The sequence below is a fragment of the Rutidosis leptorrhynchoides genome, chromosome 1, assembly GCF_046630445.1.
Source record: "Rutidosis leptorrhynchoides isolate AG116_Rl617_1_P2 chromosome 1, CSIRO_AGI_Rlap_v1, whole genome shotgun sequence".
Classification (NCBI taxonomy): domain Eukaryota; kingdom Viridiplantae; phylum Streptophyta; class Magnoliopsida; order Asterales; family Asteraceae; genus Rutidosis; species Rutidosis leptorrhynchoides.
Window position 1 is genome coordinate 108,096,962 of NC_092333.1, and position 12,291 is coordinate 108,109,252.

A 12,291-nucleotide genomic window follows, 5' to 3' on the forward strand; every position below is an offset into this window, starting at 1 on the left:
CAATCGTTTCCATACAAATTCAATTACATATTCTGACAGAACAGAATTCAAGTCAAGATTTAACAAGTGATATCATTCTTAGATCTCTACATCTTTCAAAGATATACTTTGACTTCAAAACTGTGCAAGATCCTTTAGCATTGTTATTACCAAAAATAACCTTGCAATTCCTTTTCAAAGTATCCAGTTTTACCACACTTCCAACCAGTTAACTTCGACTTTTCAGAGTAGCCTTATTGTAACCTTGACATATACGTTCTTGTTACCGGGGAACCTTTTATGTTCCACCACATTAGCAGTAAACTTACCAGCAACTTCATTACTCATTGGCTTAAGTCTCTCCGAAAAACCATTATAATTGTTCATTGAAACCCTATCATGTACTCATCCACATCTTGTAACGGTAATTGTCATACCAACTACCGGGAATTAGCAATCAGTATTTCGAATCTCGCAGTGTTTTTACATCGACAGTTATATGCATTTATCTCTTAGAATTATGATATTCCATTTTGAAATTCTAAAAAGCACCCAGCCTACGAATCAATACTCTGAATTCTGAAAAAGCTAAATGAAGCAACAAAAACTGTAAACGATCTTAACAGTCGAAAGTTCGATAATAAGAGATAGAGTGTTGGCAAAGCACAGAAAATGAGAAAAATTTGGTACTGAAAAACGGATTGAGCAAATCATGAAGGAGGCTGTGGACAAATCACAAAGACTAAACCCGCCTTCAAAGAATCCAAATGATTCAGTATCTGCTGAAGTCATTAACGAATACCTTACTCCTGACTCTAAACCTTTACGAACAAATCTTCTTCATCATCCTTCGATATTAAAAATTCTAAGATATCATCATATCTTTTATTATAAATATCTTCGATATTTCTGAAGATATCTTCATAACTATTATTATCCGAAATTATTTATCTCTTCGCGCTATCTGTGTTACATCATAAAAGAAACTATTTTAGTTTCTAAATTCTGAAAATTTCGAAAAATGGATGTTTTTGAAGTAGTGATGGGAATTGAAGCATGAGTTAGTATAATATAATGACACTTAATCAACGTGATTATATTACAGTAAGTCATGCTGAGTTTCTAATGGAACATGATGATTCACAGACCATACCATCATCATATGCCATGTTACACTACTCTTACATTCTATCTAATCTCTAAACATATCAAGAACATATTCTCTTGATAGTTCTATCTCTTCCTTTGAATTCTGGTAATTTGACAAATCAAGACCGTGCTATTACAATTTCTTTCTTAGAACATTAGTTATGTTCCTCCAAAACTTCATACCTACGAATTCTGGACCATTATCCGCTTGACTTAAGGTCGGGAAGAGAAAACGAAAGCATGAAGCTCCGAAATATAATGGAGAATATAAAGCCCGATAACAACCCCAAAATTTCAAACTGTGTATATCAATGCGAATAGCAATATAAAGACACGGGAGAATGAAAAACACTATAACCCCAAGGTAATTGTAGATTAAAATAACTTCCTCTGGTGGAAGATGAAAAAGAAGAATGACAGATATGAAAGTTAGGAATATATCAAGAATCAGAACTGGATGAAGCATTTTCACAATCTATTAGAAAGTATGAAATAAGGAAGAAGATTATAGGAGTGGTGAAAGTAAATGAAATGGAAGAGGTCAATTTATAGCGAAATATCAGACATAGCAATCGAGGCAGACTACGCATTTAATCAAAGGAAATCTTAATTTCCTTAAATTCCAAAGGATCAAATCTTAATTTAGATTATGAAGATTTTCTATTCCTTAAATTCCGGAAATCAATCGTTACTACGTCAAAAGTTAAGACGAATCTTTATTCTTCATTTCACTCTATTACGATAACTTCTCTCATACGCTTCGAGTAATCGAATTGTTTTATCCATATTATTTAACGGTGATAAAATTCTATTTACCAACTCATATTCGTCATGAAAACATTTTTATTGTTAGCCATGATGACCTCACTCAAATTTCGGGACGAAATTTCTTTAACGGGTAGGTACTGTGACGACCCAGAAATTTCTGACCAAATTTAAACTTAATCTTTGTATGATTAACGTTTCCGACACGATAAGCAAAGTCTGTAAAACTGAATCTCAGTATTTTTGAACTACTTTCATATGTTCAATTACCCTTTGTTTGTTCTCGACGATTCGCGAACAATTATATGTAAATAGATACATATATATACTATAACTTGAAAGCGTAACAAAGTATTAATATCATGATACTGTGCATTAATCTTATTGGTTTATATATCTATTTGAATATATATGATAAGTTGGAATATTAATTGTATGAATAACTTGCGACGTGTATTTAAAACGTGTTTATGAATATATATATATATATATATATATATATATATATATATATATATATATATATATATATATATATATATATATATATATATATATATATATATGATTTCAATTATTTAAGAAAACGATAGCAACACTTGTTTATTAATTCGATTGATATTTAGATATGTTTGAGAAGTTAAGAATAAAACGCTTTGATTTAAAATTATATTATTAAATATACTTTGATAAATAACGAGAAGATGATTTATAGAAGTAAATGACCAAAACACTCAAATGTATAAGTTATATCTCGAGTGGTATAGTTTATGGATAATTTAAGACTATATTTTGGCAAAGGTACGAGTCACGAAACGTAAAGTGCAAGTTTTCTAAGCGTACGAAGTAACGTTCAAAAAACCGAAACCGGGACATAAGTCGAGTGACAACGTACAAGACAACGGAGCTAAATTTACAAGTTAACTGTACACGAGAATTTAACATAATATATAAATAATTATATAAATAGATATATAAACCAATAAGATTAATGCACAGTATCATACAATTAATACTTTGTTACGCTTTCAAGTTATAGTATATATATGTATCTATTTACACATAATTTTTCGTGAATCGTCGAGAGCAGTCGAAGGGTAATTGATTATATAAACATAGTTCAAAGTTTTTAAGATTTCAACATTACAGAATTTGTTTATCGTGTCGGAATGATATAATGATAAAGTTTAAATTTAGTCGGAAATTTCCGGGTCGTCACAACGACTTTATTGCTGCTAAGGTGAGTTTCATTTGCTCCCTTTTTAATTGCTTTTACAATCTATATTTTTGGGCTGAGAATACATGCACTTTATTTTAAACGCAATGGATACAAGTACATACTAAATTCTACACCGAGTTTGAACCGAAAATCCCTTAGCTTTGGTAACTAGTAACTGCCGGTTATAAGAACTGGTGGGCGCGAGTAGTTATATATGGATCCATAGGGCTTGACATCCCCGTCTGTTCCAGGTATAGAAACCCTAGCCTGAACTATAAAATAGACGTATGCTATTTGAGATTAGTACACGTTGGTTTGCGTGTATTGTACATGTTGGTTGCATGTATGTTAAAACAAGGGTACTTATTATATATACGTTAAGTTTAGTTACCAGGGTGCTCAATCTTGTAGAATATTTTGATAAACGTTTCTGGATAAAACAACTGAAGTCTTGTGATCCACCTTTATATACAGATTATACGAAACATTAAAACTATGAACTCACCAACCTTTGTGTTGACACTTTCAAGCATGTTTATTCTTAGGTTCCTAGAAGTCTTCCGCTGTTTGCTTATATGTTATACAAGCTATGTGCATGGAGTCATACATGCTTTATTCGAGAAAACATTGCATTCACAAAATCATCACCATGTATCTATTTTGACTGCATTGTCAACGGAAGTATTATTGTAAACTACTATTTACGGTGATTGTCTATATGTAGAAATCATCAGATGTCGAAAACCTTGGATTTAAATATTCATTTATGGTGTGCCTTTTCAAAAGAATGCAATGTTTACAAAACGTATCATATAGAGGTCAAATACCTCGCAATGGGACCAGATGTTGAAGACTTCGTCCAGGTGGATTTGGACGGGTCTTTACAGTGATGGTTGCAGGTTTTCGGGGATGCATCAATCGAAAAAGGAAGTGAAGTTGGTGGTGGTTCAATAGTTTTCTCACATGTATCGATTAATGAGTTTACAAGGTTGATGGGTGGGCTAACAGGTTTGGGTTTTGATTTAAATAAAGAATATGAGTTAAAGATGTGTTTAATTTGGTGTTTTCTTACATTTAGCTGATTTAAAGAATGAAGACGAGCAAGGTTTTGATTGTGGAGTATTGGTGTTTTATGAAACATTGGAATTGTAGGGTTCATAAGGAAGATAATGTAAGAAGATGAAAGAGGATAGTGAAATTAAAAGATAAGTAGACGAAAATAATAAAATGATGGACATACTCTCATTTGCATGTTACATGACGCGATTTAACGATTTTTTAATGAACGTCAGTCTTAGGGACAATACATGCAAAAATGTAAACTACAATGACTGCCAGAGCCAGACCCGGATTTCAGCATGTTCCATTTGTGCCAATGCACATGGCCCATATCCAACTAGGGCCAAAAATAAAAACCCAACAAAAAAAATATATCTTGTTCATGTTAGTTATAATTATCAACTAGTCCGGACCGGCCCGCGCGTTGCGGTGGGGATTTTCGGGTTGCGTATTCATATTTAACGTAGCGTTGTGTATTTACAGAGGGGAACACGGTCGATGTGTTAAGCATTTTTTAAAAAGTATCTGTTTCGAACGTAGTTAGTTTTGTTTTGTTCAATAAATTTTTTCGAGTGTAATGGTGCTGTCGGAAAAAATTAAATCGCGGCGAGCAGAAAGATACGGGCTGTCGTTGTGTTTAGCGTTTTTTTAAAAGTGTCCGTTTCTAACGTGGTTAGTTTCGTTTTGTTCATAAAATTATTTCGAGTCTGACGCTGTCGTCGAAAAAATTTAACTTGTGGCGAGCGGGAAGATACGGGTTGTCGTTGTGTTTAGCGTTTTTTAAAAGATTGTCCGTTTCACGTATAGTTAGTCCCGTTGGGTTCGTAAGATTTTTCCGAATTGAACGGTGGTTTCGGAAAAATTTAACTCGCACCGAGCGAGAAGATAGAACCCGTTATAAATTCGGGTGGAATTAGTTTATTTATTTTAATAAAATTATATATTTACACTTTTAACCCCTGAAAAAGTGTAAACTTGATGAGTCGTTATGTAAATATAGCAACACAAAACTCAAAACGACAATACAATGGGAACACATTCATTCGGGCAGTGGTTTCGGGTAGGGGTCCGTGAACGAATCCGGTAAAACCTCCCTATAGGGTCAATATATACCACCATTATTGGTGTTCAATTGGTTTAAAGAAAAATCATGTCATCCCTAAGGATCGAACTCATGACCTCTCCCTATCCCATGACACAAAGTACATGGGGAGAACCGTTGGGCTATGCCCGCAAGTAAGCATTAAATAAATTAATTAATACTAATATTAATATTAATTAATATTAATATTAATATTAATATTAATATTAATTAATATTAATATTAATATTAATATTAATTTAAACATAGCCCATTCCATAAATCCATTACATTTCCGTAAATTAAAATAAAACCTAATCATTGCTGACACATCTCGTCCTTTTACGTTGCACAAGTACTTCAAGTCAGAGGCAAAGCTAGTAGGGTGGTATAGGAGTGTTCAACATCCCCGAGTGCAATCGTATCTTCAATATATAATTATTTGTTCATGTTGGGGTATTTAAGGGGACCGATCATATCGAATTAGAGTTTTAAGCAGTTGTAGGTAGAATTTTGGGGAAGGGGGATAGATGAAGTACTGACCCGATCTACCTTATTAAAATGGCCTTTAAACATGAATGAACCTTCAAGTTTTGCTAATTTCCTGCTTACATACTACGGAGTATTTACTACCTTTCAATACAATGTTAAATATAATTAACAAATATATAAATAAATAAAATAATATATATATATATATATATATATATATATATATATATATATATATATATATATATATATATATATATAAAGTTATTTTAAGATGTTTGTATATATATATTATATCTATATTATATATATTATTAAATTAATTACAAATTAATTAATGGCATCGTATTTATCTTGAGTTATCCGGAATAACACATGTTACTATATCGTGTTTTTGCTGTTAGAAATTAAAACATGGACACATAAATACTTGCACTATAATTGATATTTTGTGCTCGTCTTTAAACATAACTATTAAAATATACATACAAGCTATGGCATGATTCCCAAAAGGGTTTGTTGGTCTACTCCGATTGCTCTCAATGATATTCAAGTGAAGAGCTACGAATGGATCGCGAAAAGAATTAAATCAAAAAACATCGAGTGGCTTGATTGGTTACAAAACCCACAACTTTTCGTTTTGTAGTCAAATTTCTTTGATTTTTGTGTATTCGAGTTGTAATATAGATGGTTGGCATATGATTCTATCTCGACATCATTATGCCCATTATCTTGTGAGAAACATTGTAATTTTGTGTTAATAATATTATAAATTGCCATTAAAAAAAAATCTATATTAATTTTACTTGCATGTACATAATAATCGTATATATACTATATATATATATATATATATATCTATCTTAAACAAGTAGTTAGTTATTTACATGAAATTCATTATTCATATATATATATATATATATATATATATATATATATATATATATATATATATATATATATATATATATATATATATATATATCGTACAAAATTAGAAGAGATTTACGTTGCTAAAATATTCAACAACATTAGTATTCCACAAACAAAACAAAAGTTCGCCAAAATGTTTGAACGGATTTATCTTTTTATTAACCGCGAGTTAGGTTTCACCGCTATAACCGTTCAACTCGAAATAATTTTACGAACCAAACGCAATAAATTGCATTCAACACGGAACTTCGATGCACTACCAACGGAGCATTTCTTTTTAACAATAAATATGGAAGTGATTTAAATTTATAGTTTAGTCCTTAAAATATTTATGAATATGCAAATATAACTATTATAATATAGTTATACATGACGACTCCTCCGAGTAACCTTAATTTGCTAAAATGACTAACAACTTTTAAAAAATTAAACTCGCGACACCTTTATTTAAAAAATAATTATATATTATAATTGTAAAATAATATAATTTAGAATTTACTAATGTTACGTTCCATGACAAATTTTCAATGGACTTATATTTTCTCTAAATATTACGTTTGTAAGAAAATTGTAAACGTTAAATTACTAACATCACCAAAAACCACTTATAAATTTTATCAACACTACGGGCTCTTAAATTCAAAAGAACTTTTAAAATTTATCAATACTACGGACTCTTAAACTCAAAAGAATAATTGTTTGAAAAAATAAATTAATTTTGCACAGTTATTTTATCTACCATGACGTGTCAATATCTAATTAAAAGTTTTTAAGATGAAGCACTTTTTTGGGGAAAATGTGGGGAAATAAATTTTTATTTTTTGTTTTTTTGATTTCTTTTTCAAACATTAAAATCAGATGAAAATATGAAAATACACTTTGTGATAAATGTTACTCCGTATTATTTTGGCGAGAAAACGCTCAAAGATATAAATGAATATTATATACAATTATTTTTTGAATTAAAATATAACCCGCAAGTTTAATTTTAAAAAGGTTTTTAATCATTTCAGCAATATAAGGGTACTCGGGGGAGTCGTCATGTATAATTAATATTATAATAGTTATCTATGTATGTTCGTAAATATTTTACAAAATTACGATATAAAAAAATTGTAGACATTAATGATATAAAAAAGTTGTAGACATTAATGATATAAAAAAGTTGTAGACATTAATGATATAAATAATTGTAGAAATTAAGTTACTAATACCACCCAAAACTATTTTTAAAATTTGGCAACACCACTAGCTCTTAAACTCAAAAGAACTTTTAAAATTTTCATCACCACGGGCTCTTAAACTCAAAAGGAATTTGTAAAATTTGTCAGCACCACGAGCTCTTAAATTAAAAAGAATGTTTAAAATTTATCAACACCACGGGCTCTTAAATAATTATTATAGTTTTCATATTTTTTTTTTAGTATCGCTATTTACATATTAATATGAACTGCAAATTATATTTTTTGCACGGGCTCAAAAACCTAGTATGTATATATATATATATATATATATATATATATATATATATATATATATATATATATATATATATATATATATATATATATATATATATATATATATATATATATATATAATAAAGGAACTAACAAATCTCTTTGGTGTAAATATAAATAAATATAAATACTCAATTTTAAATTAAACAAATGATCTGTCAACTTTTTGTGCACTAAACTTTAATTTTAAATCAAATGATTCACATTATTGGTCAAGCCTCTTTAAATTCGAAGTAGAATACAATATTTTTAATGTTAGCTGAGTTATGAAATAATACAACTAGATGCAAGTCTTTTTAAACGGCGTTTCCTCTTGTATTTTGTTAAATAAAAATATAATAATAAATGAATTATTTTTTTTACATATATGAATGTAGTTAAATATTAATAATTCTTTCTTGTTTATTCTATGATGGCTATGGCTACCTTTTTTTCATTTTTATAGTAATGTTAAATGCTACGATGCCCAATTTGAAGATAGATCGACTTAGAGCATACTAATTTTAAAAGGCTGTTGGTGCATGTAATCCCCAGGCATAGATCATTTATCGTTTTAATACATTTGGTCATGTAATAACGTATCTTGGTGACTATTGATCGTATATGTGTTTGTGTGTGCTTATTTGATTAAACAATCAATATGTTAAACTGCATACACAGTCGACTGAGTGTGTCCACACACTCGACCGACTGTGTGACTCAGTCGACCGACTGTGTCTGGCATGCAGTATATATACAGGTTGATACCTCCTTTGTGAGGTTACACATCCAATTAACCTTATTCGTCTGGTTTTCGTCCCAGCCAACCCTAACACCATATACCACCGAAATCATCCGTTTAGGCATCAATCTAATCTAGTCTCTACCCTAGGTTTGACCAAACCGATCCCGACACGACCCGTATCTCGATTTTATTCGATTCTAGTGATTTCCGCCTCTAGTCTCGATTGCAAGCGACCTAAGATCCATCAATCCGTCGTCTACAAAGGCTTTGGCAAAACTTATGAAAATTAGGGTGGATCGGGTAGATATTCATTGGATCGGTTAACCACTTCAAGTCATACGTTTTGTATTTTGAAATTTTATAGTTTCCTATATATTCTTTTGTTATAATATGCGATTAAAAATTATTTTGTTGATCCTCGATTCTTGTATAAGCCACCCCTAACTCGAGATCGTGACTCCGCCCCTGCTTCGAGTGATTGTGATTTTCAATTTCAAGATACATTTGCTTAAAAGGTACAGTCTATGTATTGCTCAGTATATCATTATTTCATTTATTATTTGTTATATTTACTTTATTTATTTCAATTCATATAATAATAATTTTTAATATGTAAGATAGTTTACTAAAGTTGTACGTTTACTTATTAAACATGATCCACAAAATTGTTAGAACGGTCCTGGCCAGAGCAAGAAAAATAGTACATGGAGTGAACATGAAATAAGTGCAAATCACATGGAATGTTAGAATAATCTAGTTGGGCTTTATGGTAAACATTGGCTAGATTCAGGTTGTATGGGCCACTTACTATGTAGGGTGAGGCCCAATCACGCTTTATCCTATCGGCAAATCGGGCTTTTTTAGTCACAATCTCAAAATCTCATTCCACATGCAATTTTCTCTAGATAGAGCTTTGTTTCAAATGTATGGTCACATTTAGTACTTCCATTGCTAAAGTGGGTTATCCGTTGAGCAGTGGCAATTATAAGTCGTGTTTTGACACTACTTAGACCACCCCCCAACGGAGCGTCAGTTTACTCTGTCAGTATCTGTTGACACTAACTGACGAAAACTGACGGCCATTAACGGGACGTCAGTTTTCGTCAGTTAGGGGTGTTAGTCGAGCCCTCAATGTAAATTTTTTTTCCGTCAATTTGCATATTCCACCAATCAATGATTTTCCATATTTAATTAATATATATTTTTTATAATTAATTTATTTTTTCCCACCCTATTTCCAGTCAGATTTTGTCATATCAACATAATCAATATTTGACACAAAAAACTGATAGACCGGTTAAAAAAGGTCAGTTCCTAATCACCATCAGTTTGCACTTTTTAGCCAAACTGCCCGTGACGTCACAGTCACGGTTAGAAATGGTCTTATGTGACATTTAAAAATAAAAAATAAAAAATTATGACATATGACACAAATAAATATAATAGCAGACACATATATTTTTAGAATTTATAATTATATACCGTGGGTTATTAATATATTTAAAATTAGAAAACTAGACTCAGTTTGATCATAGATTCGTTACTAACATTAAGATGTGATTTTTTCTTTAATTCTAAACTGAAAAGTACGACTGATTTATGTTATTTGCGTTGAATTTAGTTCGTAAAAAGTCGAACACATACCATGTGGGAGAGATCGATCACAAAGATAGATTGAGTAAACAGTAAAGAAAAGAAAACTAACACAATTGCATCAGGGGGTGGATCTACTTTACGCTAGTGGTTGCACGAGAACACCTAAAATACGCGATGTATTCTGGAGTTTTAACAACTGACACCACTGGATATTGTACATTTTTTTTAGTGACATCATTAAAATACGACATCTAGCTAGTAGAATTTTTTTGGAGGTTTAACCTGTGATACCAGTAACTACCAATCTTAGATCCAGCACTGAATTGCATGAACCAAAATGCAGGGACGGATCTTTGGGGTGGCATGGGTGGGCAGTAGCCCCTCCAAAAATTTGTTCTCTTAGTGTAAATTGTATTTTCTGGGATCGAAAATATAAATATTTTATATAATAGTCCCTTCAAGATTTTAGAATTTTTCTTAAATAAGTTTTTGAAATGATTTTGGCCCTCCACTAAAGTCGTTCAAGATCCGTCTCTGACAAAATGAAATCATCAAAATATATTAATTACTCAAATTGATTACAATTACGATAGGATATATAATAAAATAACAAATTAAAGAAATAACGAAAGTAATCAAATACTACAAATCCTCATCAGCTAAATTCTCAAAGGTGCAAATCAACATCTACTCCATCACCATCATCATCATTATCGTTGTCATTTGTTTCTTCAATCATCCTCGATGAACTCCTACTCACTACACCATTAAACTGCGGTGTTCGTCCGATATAAAACCTACTCGGAAACCTAAGAGGAATACCAGACAACACTTGTGGTGATACTGATGATTGTGGACATATATAATGATCAAGAACCACCATTTGTGGCGGTTGTTGATACTGTCCAGATCTTGCATTAATCACCGTCACCGGTGTAGCAAATCTTCGTCGGTGATCACTCATGAAATGCACTCTTTTTAATCTTTGACGTTCTTTTTTGTGTGCATTTTGATGTCCACCTAATGCTTGTGAATTAGCAAAGTCACGTTTGCAGTATTGACATTCGAAGCGTTTGTGGTCGCCGTCACGTTTTGGTGTCGCCGGAGATAGGCTGCCGCCGTCGGTGACGGAGACACCAAACAGTTTCATTGCTGAAGAAGAGCTTTCTCCCATTGTGGAATAAAAAAAATGTATATTTAGTTCTGTTGTAGAAACCAATATTATGTGTCTATATGACTATATATAAAAAGTGAGAATATGAATTATTTTATTATAAACAAATTATTATACTATTTGTTTTAAATATTTGAAAAGAAATAACTTCATTTGCTCGATCTCGAAATTTTTCATAGTTGACAGAAAGTGTTAATGGGACCCAATCTTCGTCCCATCACTGTCGATGTGATCAAATATCGTCGTTTTCAATTTAAAATGATGTTGTGTTTATTTACAAATATAATGAAATCAACTCTGAGTATATAACCTGTGTGTTTGTGCATGGGTACATACGCATGGAAGTAGGGGGTTTTCATTAAATGGTTCAACTTCAAAAACTGATTGATCTAAATGATTTTGGATGAAATTGGTTTGACTAATGTTAATGTGGTTCGTTTAATTTTTTGGTGGCACCCAAATTATAAAGTAGTTTTGGATCGATTTTGAGTTTATAATTTCAAATACAGTTTTAACCCAACAAATCAAAATTTTACACTAATTATGTGTGTCTATGCTTTTCCAAAAAAAAGTATGTTTGTATATATTTTTGTTTATTAA

The 12,291-nt window shown here is 31.1% G+C and overlaps 1 protein-coding gene across 1 annotated transcript; it reads right to left on the minus strand.

The window, feature by feature from the left end:
* Positions 1-11,172: 11,172 nt before the first annotated feature.
* LOC139888051 (uncharacterized) lies at positions 11,173-11,691 on the minus strand. The gene has a single exon (XM_071871086.1). It carries the CDS (start codon positions 11,689-11,691, stop codon positions 11,185-11,187), a length of 507 nt encoding a protein of 168 aa, XP_071727187.1. The 3' UTR covers positions 11,173-11,184.
* Between the last annotated feature and the right edge of the window lie 600 nt (positions 11,692-12,291).